We start from the raw sequence: 15,636 nt of genomic DNA on the forward strand, positions 1-15,636 counted from the left end.
CATCGATCAAAAAATTTTCAATGTGGCCCTTTTACCATTTATAGTAATTTAGAGTCGTTTTAAAAAAAATTCAAAAATATAACAAATAAGAAAAAATCTAATTTATTTATTATATGATTAATGTGATTGTTTAAGTACATTTGATAATATACACTAAATAAAAAAGAGAGAGAATAAAAAAATTGTTATCAAATATGTATTATCTATAATCATTAATTATCATATATATGTTAATCATATTAGATAATTTCATAGCTTTTATTTAAGGAAATAATTGAAAATATTCTTTTGTACACTTCTAATCAATTTGATAGTTAGTTTTAATAAAAAATATTAAATATATTTATATTGACCAATTTATTTTTCTAAGTATTCTAAGAATTATCTTAGTGATGACACGTGGCTACGAAATCATGTTGTAATGCTCCATGGTTAATATATAGGGGATAAGAGAGTAAAATCTAATTCCAAACCGAGAAACTTTCTTTTATTAATACTATTGAAACAAAACCACAACTTTGGACTTAACTTTGATTTTCTGTGGAATATTTTAGAAAACTATATACTAACATATTTTTGCCTACCACATAAATATTTATAATTTTAGCAAGACTTAACATATTTTGCCACTAATCACTAAAATCAGGAATCGTCTTCTCTCTTGGACAAGTTAGGCAATTTCTTACGCGGGAAGATTACAGCTCATCAAATCAGTTATCCCAAGCATCACTAACTTATGGTGTGCTGCGTTCTGCCTCCCTCAACTCTGCATTGACGAGATTGAAAGTATGTGCTCGGCGTTCTTATGGAGTGGTTCCCCAAATAACACTTCTATGTCTAAGGTTGCTTGGACTGATGTCTGCTGTCCCTTTGATGAGGGAGGTGTAGGCTTGGGGGATGTTCATGAAGTAAGTACATTATTTACACTGAAACTCATATAGTGGCTGTCTGCTCAATCCTATTCGCTGTGGGGAACTTTGGTGAGACAATACCTGCTTCGGTGAGACTTTATGGGACGTGAAGGAGACGGGGTTATGATCTTGGGTCTGGTGGAAGATCTTGAGTTTTCGGTTTCTGGATAAGCAGTTCATGCGCATTGTCATCAGGAATGGTCAACCAGTGAGTTCCTGGTTGGATCTTTGGCATCCTGCAGGGAGATTAATTGATCTTATGAGAGAAATTGGAACTCAAAAGCTAGGCATTGCAATGAATGCAAGAATCTGTGATATTTGTTAATAATTGGAGGATTCGGGTCTGTCGTAGTCGACAGTTGCAGCGTCTGTTGCAGGAGATAAATCGCTTCCCATTATTGCTGACTGTTAATGTTCCTGATGGGATCTTGTAGAAGAATGGACCCGACGACTATGGAGGCAAGTTCATATCATCTGGAACATGGCAACAAATCATGCAGCTTAAGGATAAAGTGCTCGACAGGCCTGGAACGTCGCGGGAACGTCCTCCTCTATTTGCATGCTGCGATGATTGCCAGCATTTTTTTATGGAACGTCCTCTGCTGCTACAGTAACTCCCAATTTTCTGCTACAGAGTCGATCGATTTGTTTGCTACAGTGTCGATCGATGCTACAGTGCGGTTGCTACAGTACCATCGTTACTGTTCATCCGTTTTTTTTAAACCTGAAATCATTAGAAAACAAAAAATCAATAATAAATGAAAATAAAACTAAATTTAAAACAAACCTAACAATGGGTTGCCTCCCACTCATCACTTATTTTAAGTCATTAGCTTGACTTTGGAGATCTGATTTAGTCCGGAAGAGAATGAGAACATGCTCCAAAACAAGTCTCAATGTCTGGTCTTTGAAGCTTTATCATTCTTGTGTGAAAGCCTCCTCCATAGACTTCTCTCCTTTGTCTATCATCTCAGCAAGAAGGAGTGCTCGAAGCTTTGCAAATGGATGTGAGAAGCATCTGCTGCGCACTCTGGATTTCCTGACACAATCTGAGAAGTGAGGAGTCAATGATACCTGAAGACCATCCTTGATCATTTTTCTCTTCTTCCAATTCCACATATTCTTTCCCCCAGACTTGTCTGATCGCGTGGTGGTATCTACATCCCTAAGATTTCCACACACATAGAACTCCTTATGCTCTGATACGCGTCCAGTGTCGATCGACGATAAAGCGGTCGTGTCGATCGATGTTGAAGTGGTAGTGTCAATTGATGTTTGTTCGTTGGTGTCGATCGATGGTATCCGGTTGGTGTCGATCGATACTGGTTCTGCTGGACCCTTATAGACTTCATCTCAAAATCGCAACCCTCTCTGAGAAGCTTCTATGTGCTGATGATCATCCAATATCCCACTGTAGGAATCTAGATGCACACTTCTATCTGGTGGAATAGGAGATTCAGCTTCAAATAAAGCACATGGAACCACAATCTTCACAGGATCATGTATCCTCTTCACTCTTTTGTGAAACCCAACAACTTCTTCTGTCCAAATAGGTGGTCTTTGATGTTTGGGGACAGCAAGGTGTGAGGCCTTAGACATGTACATCCTCTCCTTAATCGGTTCCATCTCAATTATGCAACCTGGCGGAACGTCTAGCAGTGGGCATCGATCGATATTATGTGGGTGGTGACGATCGATAAGTGGTTGGCGGTGTCGATCGATGTCGGGTGGGTGTAGATCGATGATGTGGGGTGGTTGTCGATTGATCTCATCAGGTTGGTGTCGATTGATGCTAGCCTTTGAAGTTTCCAGATCCTTTTCTGAAGTGTGCTGATAGTCATCAAGCTTCTTCTCCAAGTTGTGATCCAGACTCTCAGGTTGTGCCTCATCCTCTAGCTTCAAGAAATCTTCCATAGTGCTCTCTCTGTCTAAATTTGGGACAATATCACAACTTGATGTGCTCTTCTGTGGTGACCCATCGATCGATGTTGAGGTCTTGTCATCGGTCAACGTTGTGGTCGTACTGTCGATCGACATTGAGGTCGTGATATCGATCGACGTTGAGGTCGTATCTTCAGTACACGCTTCCTCTACTCTGCTCAGCCCTCCAGACACATGTTGTTCATCCCTTTTTGCAATAAAATCGTTGAGCAGCTGTACTGGAATCATATACTCAGCATCTAACGATGCCAAGAATCTGTCCCATCTATCATTTTTCTCCTTTTCTCGAGTTGCTTCAGCATCATCAAGAAATTTGTAAGGGGAGACTCTTTCAATGTCATCCCAGTTGGTTAGAGATCCTGGTTGCAGTTGACTGAACCATCTGGATGCATCCCCAAAGATAGAATAAGGGAAGATCTTGCAGAGCATGTGGTATTCAGATACTTCATTATGCTCACTCCTTAACACGAGATCCTCCAGTTCTTCGATGTGTTTTCTGGGATCTTGGTGAGGAAGACTCTGGAAGGGGTCTTGACCTACCCAATCATACCACTCTCGGCTCAGGTGAAAGTCATTCATCTCAGCAACAACAATCACATCAGTGATCACAACACCCTGAGCATTAATCAACTGTCATGCGCTGTTGCGAGTGCGACCTTCTTCATCTCTTAACATCTCGTTCTCATCAACTTTAAGTATGAGCACTTCTATCATCTCTGTCTCCCCGCAAATGGTGTTGTTTTTCACCGGATGAACAGTGTTGGGGTAAACAGTGTTGGGGTAAAAAGTGTTCGGATGAACAATGTCACGATGAACAGTGTTCAGACGAACAGTGTCGATCGACACGGGATGACCAGTCGATCGACGGGGACTGAACAGTGTCGATCGACGTCGGATGAACAGTGTCGAGGTGAACAGTACCTCGATGAACAATACCAGGATGAACAGTACCTAGATGAACAGTACCGGGATGAACAGTGTTTTTCGATACATGTTGAATAGTATCAATCGACGTAGGTTGAACAGTGTCGATCGACATCGGGTGTATAGTATCGATCGACGAGGGATGAATAGTGTCGATCGACGCTTGGATTTCTACGCTGCCAATCGCTGCTTGGAGGGTGTCGACTGCCCTCTTAGACTTATGGATCACGCGTTCCAAATCCAGTGGCTCTACTAGTAAGAGCCCTATTCCCTTGCTGCTTCTGGTACTCATATGTATGTACCTGAAACAGAAAAAAAAATTTTATCAGTTTTTTCGAACAATAGTAAAACCTAGACTAAATCTAACTAAATAAGATCTAATGGCGATCAAAGCTCTCCGGCAACGGTACCAAATTTGATATCACTCATATTACCCTAAGGAGTGATTTATACTCTCTCAAATAAGAGGTCGAGTTGTAGTACTTAGGGATCGAATTCACAGGGAGCTAGGGAACCAATTAGATTTAATAGTTTATGATTAAGCTAGGCTAATAGGTTATAAAGCAGTAAATATAGATAGCAAAGCAGTAAACAGTAAACAAGTTGAACAAGACTATTGTTCAGCTTGGCAGGGAGTTGTTTGATGGAAGGATGGTTACTAGATTTAGGGTTTCATTCATGCTATTAGAACACTAAACTATATATGCTAAGGATTGATTCTAGAACTCGATATCTAATGCAAAACACAACCAGCTCTCACTGTGAGTCTAATCTATTGACTAAGTTTAGTGTTTTAGCTCTCGCATGTTAACACAGATCAAGCGTCGGTCGATGCTATGGATTGAGTGTCGATCGATGCTACGGATTGAGTGTCGATCGATGCTATGGTATAAGCGTCGATCGACACTGCCTTAGGCAAGCGTTATCAATCTTATTGATTATGTTCAACTAGATTCCTACACCAACTCTCGTATGCGTCTAGGTATCTAATCCAGCAGGATTCGGATTCCGCTAATTAATTGCACTCTCGTGCCTCTCAATTATCCTATGATTCTAGGTTCAAGCAATTAGTCACACTCTCGTGGTTTTCCAACTACTCTAGATCCTAGTATTACAAGCTATCCTGATGTAGAGATCTTTAGATATCCTAGCAATCATATAGTTCAGAAATTCATTCAAAACCCTAGAAATTTATAAACCTCGCAGGTGGATCTACTCATGCATGATGTTTGTCATAGAAATCATAGATGAATAACATAAAATATAAATAAACCCAAAACAATGGAGTTCCAAGAGGATTCTGAAGGAGTTCTTCTCTTCTCTCCTAACCTAGAACTATGAATAAAATAAAGTTTAGCCGTCAACAATGAGTTAGAAAAAACATAAATAGGGTTTCTGGTCGTCCAAGGGTGTCTTGGTAATTTGTGGTTACTTCTGGGCTTCAGTTGTTCATAATATATGCTCGGCCCGCATTATGGGATCAGTATCGATTGATTTGCCTTTATCATCTCGACAGCTTCCTCTCGCGAGGCAGACTGACCTCTCTTCAGTAAAACGGGCATAACTTCTACTACATGATTCTGATTGACCTCAACCCGGTGGAATTGGAAAGCTAACTGAAATCTATATCTTGTTTCAAAAGATGAGCTCAATATAACAGTCGGAAGGTCTCCATCCACAGCTAGACATCTGACACGTCTGTGTAGTTCTGCACCTCAAAAGACTCCAAAATCACCATATTTCTCCAGAATGTACCTGAACCTGTAAATACTCTAGATATACTCCATATAGTAGTAAATATATATTAAAACACTTATAGACCATGGATAAAAGTGGTTAAAATCCATGGTCTATCACCCAAGCCAAAAGAGGATTAGTTAGAGGCAGAACGCAATGCATCAAAGTTTAATGCAAAGGCGTTGTCAGTAATCTTTGGAACCGTTGAAGCAGAATAGTTCAAGTTGATACAAGGGAGTACTTAGGCTAAAGAGGTGTGGGAGATCCTGCTGAATTCATTTGAAGGAAATGAGTGTCAAGAGGACACGTCTGGGTCATCTTGGGTCGCAGTTTGAGAATCTTAGGTGGTCTGATAGTGATTATGTTGCAAGCTTCAGTGCCAAACTCAGTGCTATGGTGTATGAAGCATGTGTACTTGGGAAGAAGTAAAAGGAGACGAAGCTGGTAAAGAAGTTACTACGTTTTCTTCCAGCAAAGTTTGTAGTTCACAAGTTGGTCTGAATATGACCACAAACTCGGATGAGCGCAAGTTTGACAAACTTGTGGGTATGCTGAAAGCAGAAGAGATGGAGACAGACAATAACTTGCTAAATATTTCAAATTTATACAATAAACTTGCGGCTGGCTCCATCTACGAGTATGGTGACCTGTAGAAAGTCCGTTACGGAAAGCTAACCAGATGATAAAAGCATAGCGAGGTACACCTTGGGAGAACCATATGATCTTACTCCATTGCGGAGTTGTGAAGTCAAGTTTTCCTCCGCGGATTTTCGTAGATCCGCAAAGGAGGACTGCATGGGTTCTTTCCGTTGAGGTTTTGACCTTTTTCGTCAAGGTATCCACGAGTTTGTCTTGTTCTTCCGACCTATTTTCGTAGGCAGAAAACATCTTTTTGAACTCCTCGAACGTCACAGCGTTAGCTGTTGTGTTGGCTGCAGAAACGGCAGCTTCTGGAGTGTTTTCATTGTCGTTGCTTCCTCCGTTGAGAGGAGTGCAAGTTATTCGTGTCGTTAGTTGTCTTGTCTAGTTGAGCGTATTGTGGCTGAGAGAGTTAGACTGATCTATACCCCCCGTCCTTCTAGCGCCAAACTGTAGGAATCAAAATTCACACTATCGATTTCCGTTTAAATAAAGAAAGTTAGGAAAACCCTAATTTTCCAGAGGTTCTGGATATATGCTAAACCACACGCCAAGCAATCAGAACACGAAATAAAGACGAGAAAGAGAAGAAATCGAAAAGAGAGCAAAATAGATCTTATTCCGAATTCGCGTTTGAGCGTTACAACAAGGTAAGAGCCTGGGCTACAAGAGCTGTCAGCGAGTTTCCTAGTTCTAAAACCCTAAGACTGCAAGACCTAATTGAGTCGTAGCTTGAATAACAAAAACGAAATGTTGCCTAAAATTGCTCTAAGTGCTAAGTTTGCTCTGAAAAAGTTCTCCCCATGTGCCTCTCACCTAGGACTCCTTATATACTCCTCCAAGGTCGGTTTTCGCTTTTCCCTTCCTGCCCTTAAGCCGTCTTAAGTGAAAAATGGAGATATTTCATTTTTTCCGATCTTCATGTTTATCCGCAGAAACTTAACATTTTTTCTGCGGAAACTTATCTTTATATTTGTTTTTATAAAATAAAAACATAAACCGCCACAGTATCTACGAGCTCATTCTTAAAGAATCGTAAGTGGGCTTGTAATCGCGTTTTAGACCTCGTTGGGCCGTCTTTCGACATGAAACGTTTGTTACAATTTTCTTTTCGACAAAAACAAGTTCTCGCGTTTTTTATCGTAAAGTTTCAACAGTAACTTTGATCGGAATGATGTGAGAAATGATATGGCCGTGGTACATGGGAGATAGCATTGAGAACATACGAGAATGCACGGATTTGGGTCATACCCGTTAATCGATGTCCGAGACAGTTCGATCACTATGTAGCGACCTGGTCCCACCTGGATCGGTTGCTACGTAGCGACCGAACGAACGGTTTGGTCGGTCGCTACGTAGCGACCGGCTCGTTTGTGGACCGGTTACTACGTTGCAACCTTGTTTGGATCCTTTTATGACGTTTTATGAACGTGTTCTTGGACTATGGGTGTTTAGTTTCGATGAATCAACCGAGATTAGTGCAAGATTTCACCGCAAATTTCTTCGTAAAGATTTCTTTACGAGGATTACTTTTCATAAAAGCATTCATGCTGATTTTTACGGATATTTGGATGTTAACTTCGTCGTGTTCGTTTTTGACCCCAACAGTCAGCAAGTACGTCGGGACGTACGACAAGAGTACGGCAGAAAGTTCTACAGCGCGTAGTTGTGAGTAACAAGCCGAAGGGAGTACATTAGTGCAGAAACATGAAGGTCAGACAAGAGGTTATGAATAAGGGTTGTGCAGCTGGTACAAGGAAGGAGACTGATCGGTGCATCAGCAACTGTGTCAGGCAAAACAAGAAGTAACATCGGATGTGCTGTTGGTTCTATGGGAAGTCTGGACACAAGAAGGTGGAGTGTTTTGATCGTGAGAAGAGCAGATACATGGCCAAGAAGGTGAACAAGACGTTCATTAAACCCAAGAGGGTTGAAGAGGTGCTCTTAGCCAAGAGTGGCTTACTTGATGAGGTCAAGGAAGAGACGTTAGAAGAAGGGTGCAGTTCTGTTAAGTGTGATCTTGAGGATGATCAAGAAGCATCAAATCTGGATCAAGGACACGAGGTTATTTGTGGCACAAAGGAGAAAGAGATCAAAGTGCGTCAGGAAGTGATGCGAGATGATCTTGAGGAGGGTGATAGTGAAATCACTCCAAGACAATAGCAACGAGTACAGAGTGCACTTGGTGTTGATGGGGAAGGGCTCGAGGTCAAGAAGAAGACACATGACGAAAGCCAGGTCCTCAACAGAAGCTGGTCGAATGGTAGTTCGGAAGGTGCGTCAGATCGTGACGCAGTACTTGTTATTCTGCTGCAGCAGGGGCTGTGTCATGATTATACATGAATAAACATACGGGGGGGGGGGGGGGGGAGGTCTGTAAGGCTTGACAATTTAGGCATATGTGTTTTAGCTTAGTATGCAATCAAGCAAGGGGAGAATGGTGATGTTCTGGTACAGAGAATGCATATCTCATGGGGGAGAAAAGCATGTGTGGTGCACATCTCGTGGGGGAGAAAAGCATGTGTGGTGCACATCTCGTGGGGGAGAAAAGCACATTTGGTCTGGAAGTTTCCAGGTGGGGAACGTGGTTTCCACGAGGATGCTAAACCATAAGAATGTTGTGCTTGATCGATACACAAAGCTAGAAGGGGGAGATTGAAGATGTAAGATGTCTGCCCTGAAGTAGTCGCTAACGTAGTAGCTGAAGCAGACGTTGTGTTGGTGGTTAAGACCATGTGGAGTCAAGGTGTTGAGCTGGAGTCTTGAAGACTTGGAGAGCAAGAGAGTATCTTGGAGATAAAGAAAGAGGAATAAACTTGAAGAACAAGTTTATGACTTAAAGGAAGAAGAATAAGTGCATTCCAAGAAAAAGAAAGTTGCACTTAATGTTATGGAAGATGTCCATATCCATGTTGCCTTGGAGACTAGGGTTTCAGGAACATGGAGAATATATAAGATAGCTATGGGTCATCTGTAGAGAGACATAGACACAGATGTTGATCTTATAGAGAGAGAGAAGCTCTTGGAAGTGTTATGGGTCGTTCTGAAGCAGTGGCTGAAGTACTTGCTGGGAGAGAGACATAAGCGGGTAGCCTAGAAATCCTTCAGTGTCGTGTGTTAAGGTGTTAACACTAGACGAGTAAAGCTGAATAAACAAGGTCTTGCAATAGATTGTTTAAAGGAGATTCTAATAAAGCATAGTTGTTTGCTTGTATTGTTTTGTCTCTAGTGTTATCTTCAGCAGTACTATTGTGGTGTTATTCCTGCACTAACAGATATGTCCTTTGAGCGATACTCCCAAGATATTACATGTAGTGATATTAAATTATGTGAGTCCTTGTTGTTTTAAAAAACATATTTCATTAGGAATATTCATGTTTTGCTTGAGGACAACCAAAAGGGTAAGTCTGGGGGAGTGGATATACCATGGATTTTACCAGTTTTTAGCTATGGTATATAAGTGTTGTAGAACCTATTTATTATGTTTGGAGTCTTTTTAGAGTATTTACAGGTTCATGAATGTTTTGGAGCAATGTGGTGATTTTGGAGAATTTTGGAGATAAAGTTAGAAGAAATTCGTAGTTGTCTGTCAAACCAGTCCAGAGTCAACATTCAGAGTCAAACTACGATCGACAAAAACCTCGTGTCGTCAATCGATAGCAAAGCGCGCAAGGCCCGACTTGGTTCCCAGCCGCCGAAGTTCCACAACAATTACATAAATACCCCCGGCCAACTTTAACCTAATATTTATGTGCTATGCAAATTATTTTGGGCAACAAACGCTTTCGTACTTTCATATTTTCACAGAAAACATATTTAGGTTTTTAGTAGTTTGGAGAGAAGATCCAAGACTTCTTTAGAGCTTTGTATTGGAACTCAAGTATTACTACTCTATTCTACTATATGCTTTCTATTCAAATTTATATCATGTCTTGGTTTGATTACATCTGAGTCATTCACTTGTTAGATTTAGGGTTCATTATAGTATTGAAGGATTAGCCCAAACTATATAACTGCTAAGGTGATAGACATCCTTCAAGAAATTTATTATAATGCTTGTGTTTAAAGTAGCTAACTAGAATCCTGATTTTAGGTTTGTGGACAACTACGACGATAGGTTTTGCATCAGAATAGATTCACTTGAGCAATGATTACTAGAAACAAGTGACAGCTGATTTAGTTAAGACTAGTGAACCTATAGATCAACTCGCTAAAGCTTGCCTAAGGAAACATCGATCGACGCTAATCTCATAGCATCGATCGATGTTCGATACGTATCAACAAGCGGAACCTGAGATATTGTCCTTAGTCAATAGGATTGATTCACATGCGAAAGCTGGGAATACTTTCTCATTAGAATTCTAGTTCTAAGATTGACAACCTAAGCATTCTATATCATTATAATCCTGATTACCTAAAACTCTAGATCTAGCTGCTTTCTCATAACTGTTACAACCTCAACCAATCAATCAACTGAGCAACTATCTTGTTCGCCTCTGCTGTTTATTGACTTACTCTGTTTGCCTAGCCTAATCCAAAACTGATTAGGATATATTGTGTGCCCTAGATCCTTGTGGATTTGATTCCTAAATACTACGACTTAACCTCTTATTTGAGAGAGTAAAAGTCACTCTTTGGGGTAATTTGAGTTATATCAATGCTCATGTGGAAGAACATGATATGGTGTCTGTCCCACCTGTGTAAAGTATGCAGGCTTCAGCTCGAATCGTACCTATGGAAAGTAGGATGACAAATTGCAGATCTGTTGGCGTAGTATTAATCTGGGCAGTTGTAGTCAGCCAAAGATCTGGGTAGAGAGACCTGGACATTCTCCTCAGCTACAACCTGAGCATTGGCTGCAGAATTCTCAACATCAGCAGCTTGTTGATTATCTGCTTCAGGATCAGGGATTATAGCCCTGTGATCATCTAACCTCTGACATGCTGCATTATACAGATGACCATCCTGGTCATGCAGGTCCCCATTCTCATCCCATATCAGCACTAGAGTCGCAACCATGTCTGCTCGTGAGTTGATGTCGATCGATGTTCGGGTTGAAGTGTCGATCGTCGGTCGCTCACAGGTATCCGTCGAGGTAATTGAGTTGATGTCGATCGATACCGCCCGTCTCTCTTTTCAGATTGAACGATCCAAACGTGCAGGATCTGAGAATAAAAGTGATTTTTTCCTTGTAGCTTCAAGTACTATTGGGCATGTACCTGAAACTTTAAGAAAAAAAATTCGTAAGCAAAAATAAATGAGAAAAATAACCTAGACTAAATCAAATAAATTGAGTCTAATGGCGATCTAATGCTCCTCGGAAACAGCGCCAAATTATCCAATGAGAAAATTTACTCTCTCAAATAAGAGGTTCAGTTGTAGTACTTAGGGCTAAAATCCACAGGAAACGGGGGAACACAATAAAATCAATGCAATAACGATTAAGCTAGGCAAGTAACTATAAAAGCATAAATAAAGCAGAACAAAGTAGTTGGTTGTTTGGTTTGAAAATATGAGATCAAAAAGCTAGATCTAGGGTTCCAAGCAATCTGTATTATAGTATTATAAAAGATAAGGGTGTGTGAATGAAAGTCCTAGAACTCGATGTGTCGATTGATACTATCGAATGAGTGTTGATCGACACTGCCTTAGGAAAGAGTTGCAAATCTGATCGATTTGTTCACTAGTTTCAACAGATTAGCTGTCGCTTATTTCTAGCAATCCTAACTCAGAAAAATTAGTGCAGGAAGAGAACCTATTGTCATAGTTGTCTACAATCCCTAGTTCAAGGTTCTAGTTAGCTAATCTAGAACACTGGCAATAAGAACAATTCTTATGAAAGATGTTTTATGAATGCACCCTAGCAGTTCTATATGTTTGGATAATCCATCAAAACCCTATTACAAAGGTCATGATAATAAACTGAATAGAATGCATAAAAAGAATAAGGTAAGAAAAAATAGAGTTCCATTACAAAGGTCTGAAAGAGACTTGGATCTTCTCTCCAACCCTACTAAAAATCCTTAAAGTGTTTGACATGAATGATAGAAAGTAAAAGGGTAGTGTTCTGTCCAAACAATGGCAAACACTATAAATATTAGGTCACTCGGCCAGGGGTACTCATGTAATTATGTGGACCATCTAGGCTCAAGTCGGTCTCGAACAAGACGGTCAGCCCGTCTACGCGCGTCATTGTCAAGCGACGACAGGAATTGTGTTGATCGACAGTCTATCTGAATGTCGACTCTGGCTTGTTTCTGAACGTCTACGAGTTTATTCTATCTTTAACTACAAAATGCTCCATAATCTCCACATTGCTTCAAAACATACATGGACCTGAAAAGACTCAAAAAGACTCCAAAACACATAAAATAGATTCTAAACAATTACATACAATGCTTGAAAACTGGTAAAATTCATGGCATATCAAGCACCAAGATATATGCTCCATTATATTTTCATCAGTCGGGATATCTGATAAGTTCCATACCTCAAGAATAACTTGTCTAACACATATTTATCAAAAAAAATTCTAATATAAAAATAGTGTGATTGCAACTATATATATAACTATTAATATCATCTAAATTAATTTTTCCATAAATTATTCTTTAAATTCATGGAAGAAACAAATTTTTGATCATTTCCTTAACTTATGCCTTTTCTAATGATTAATTTCAATTCTCAAACTAAATTTAGAATATTTCAAAACTAATTGAATGTAATTTGATCCATTAATAATTCTTATATGTGGGTTAAGTCATATAATTTATATATTTTTCTTTGATGTTTCTAACTATAGCTTAACTAAAATATGTAACAATATTAGAATCATTTTTGTAACTGCAGTATTACAATCATTCCCTCGATATATTGTTAAATCTTATAAAATAAATTTAGAAACATCAGAAACTTGCGATCAGTTTCATTTTGTTTTAAAATTCTCCTAATTATTCGTGAAATTTGATAATTATAGAACAATTTTCTCAGTCAAATCATCTTATATTGGATTTAGAAACGTGAATTTTGGTTAACATCTATAAATAGAATATTGGATTTTTATTTTCATTCATAACATTGAATCATTCTATAATTTTCTCTACACCTCTCCATATTTCTATGTTCTTTACAAGAATGCCTAAAAATGGTTCTCGTTCTGTTGGGTATTCTAAAGAAGAAGATAAACTTTTATGTCAAGTTTATATGAAAGTTTATCAAAATCCGATTAAAGGTTTTTATCAAACAGCCGATCATTTCTGGGATCATGTGGAAGAAGCTTTCAAGAATGGGAAACCCAAAGCTTCGAGTGAACGTTCAAAAAAGTCTCTCCAATGTCGATTTCAAACAATCGAGAGAGCAACAAAGAAACTACATGCATGCATCAAACAATGTGAAAACAAACATTCAAATGGTGTTTCAAATATTAATATTGTAAGTATTAAATTATAAACTTTAACTTCTTTGTTGTTATTTGATTATTTACTGGTTTTGTTTTAAAATTGTATATAGTTCAATCAAGCTAAAGAAATGCTAATGGAAGATCCAAAATACAAATCTGGTTGGAAATTTGATCATGTGTGGAACATTATTAAGACTTTTGAAAAGTTTGAACATGGTGTTACTTATTCTAGAAAGCTATCAGATTCTTGCGTTTTCGAGTCTACATATTCAGATTCAGAAAATCCAACAACAAATTCTGAGATACAAGCATCTCCAAGTGTATCTTCATTTTCTTTTAACTTAGGTGACAAAGATGATCTTATTGGTGGATCCTTATCTCAACAACCAATTGGTGGATCTCAACAACCTATTGGAGTAAAAAAATCTTCACTGAAAAGAAGAAGCGATGATCGAACATCGGCTATAATCAAGATTTTAAAAGAAGGAAACAGACAACTTCTTGAACATTTGAAGAAGACAAGTGCAGACATACAACATTGCATGGAGATTCAAAGTAAGAATTATGCATTAAAAAAATTCAAGGAAGAAAATATTTTTTTACTTCAAGACTTGAATTCCATACAAGATGCAAACATCCGTGCTTACGTTCAAAGTGAACAAAAAAGAATATTAAGAAAAAGGATTGATCAAAAAGAACCTTCTACATCAACTTCTATAGAGCAATAAATGCATTTGGAAGCTATCCACAAAGGAATTAGGTTACGAGTTTATGTTGTCTTAAGTTTTATTTTTGAAACAACAAATCTTTTATTTTATATTCATTGTTGGTTATTGATTATGTGGTTTTAATATATTGTTTCTTATTTTAATATATTATTTCTGATCTTTATATTGTCTAATTTAATGTATGCTATTTTCCATCTTAAAATAAACTCATCAAACAGTGATTTCGAATTTTTTTTACATTTTATTTTAGAGTATAATCTTTTTTTGATTAGATTCAAATTTATTCATCCTTTATGGGAACTAACATTTACAAAATAATATGAATCTACTTTTAACTACTATGCTATGCTGAACTATGTGTAATCTAAGAGTAGCAGAGAAAAACAAGTAGAATCATGACTACATAGTGTGGATAAACCACCGGCGCATAAGTCTAGCTTGTGTCCTGCTTTGTACTTAAGAGATGAGATGCGATTCCGAATCCCCTTGTCAATTGCCTTGCCCATAGCTTTTGCAGTCATCCAACTAGTATGGTGTCTCCTTGCATTTCGTTCTCTCCAAATATGATATATAGTCGTTTGAAAGAGCATTTTGATAAGAATAGTATCCAGTGTCCCATGTCAAAGCTCCTCCATGTAGTCAAGCTTGGGCTGCCAATCAGAATCAGTATGAGAGCCAATAATGCGATTTGCCAACCCATGTCAAACCGTAAAGGAGTATGGACACGCGAAGAACAAATGATCCCTTGTCTCATCGACTTCTCCACACAACATAGAGCCTTGGATCATCCCCCATGAGCGCATCCTATCATCAGATGATATTCTATTCTTGACTGCAAGCCAACTGCTGAGCGAGAACTGAGGTACCCCTTGTGTGAACCAAACAACTTTACTCCATCTCACTGGTTCCTTTCTCAAACAAATTTGTTCCCATGTCTTCGCAGATGAGAAGTTATCTTGATAGTTGATATCACTCAAATTACCCTAAAGAGTGTTACTCTCATCAAAAGAGGTCGAGTTATAGTACTTAGGGATCGAATCCACAAGGAGCTAGGGAACCGATTAGATCTAATAGTTATATGATTAAGCTAGGCTAATAGGTTTTAAAGCAGTAAATAAAGCAAGTAATAAATAAAGCAATAAACAAGATGAACAAGGTACTTGTTCAGCTTGGCAAGGAGTAGTTTAATGGAAGGATGGTTGCTAGATCTAGGGTTTTTATTCATGTGTTGGAGATTATAATTCCTATAGGTACCTATTTGTTGCATGCATGATATGTTAGAGCTCAACCGCTTAACTCAGTGATCAGCTATCGCATGTTTCACTGGTTAACTCGCTAGATCTCGTGTCTCAACGGT

At 38.7% G+C, this 15,636-nt stretch overlaps 1 protein-coding gene across 1 annotated transcript; it reads left to right on the top strand.

Moving 5' to 3' along the window:
- The first annotated feature begins 5,437 nt into the window (after positions 1–5,437).
- Positions 5,438–15,129, top strand: LOC103873606. The gene is made up of 2 exons (XM_009152009.3): positions 5,438–13,583; positions 13,662–15,129. Exons 1-2 carry the CDS (start codon positions 13,272–13,274, stop codon positions 14,277–14,279), a joined length of 930 nt encoding a protein of 309 aa, XP_009150257.1. The 5' UTR covers positions 5,438–13,271; the 3' UTR covers positions 14,280–15,129.
- Positions 15,130–15,636: the final 507 nt, after the last annotated feature.

Source organism: Brassica rapa, chromosome A06 (genome assembly GCF_000309985.2).
Source record: "Brassica rapa cultivar Chiifu-401-42 chromosome A06, CAAS_Brap_v3.01, whole genome shotgun sequence".
Taxonomy (NCBI): Eukaryota; Viridiplantae; Streptophyta; class Magnoliopsida; order Brassicales; family Brassicaceae; genus Brassica; species Brassica rapa.

What these genes read in the sequence shown, in the direction of transcription:
- LOC103873606 (XM_009152009.3), top strand. Translation starts at nt 13,272, where the DNA reads ATGTTCTTTACAAGAATGCCTAAAAATGGTTCTCGTTCTGTTGGGTAT. An exon ending in GTGTTTCAAATATTAATATT is followed by an intron (nt 13,584 to 13,661) that starts GTAAGTATTAAA and finishes AATTGTATATAG; the next exon opens with TTCAATCAAGCTAAAGAAAT.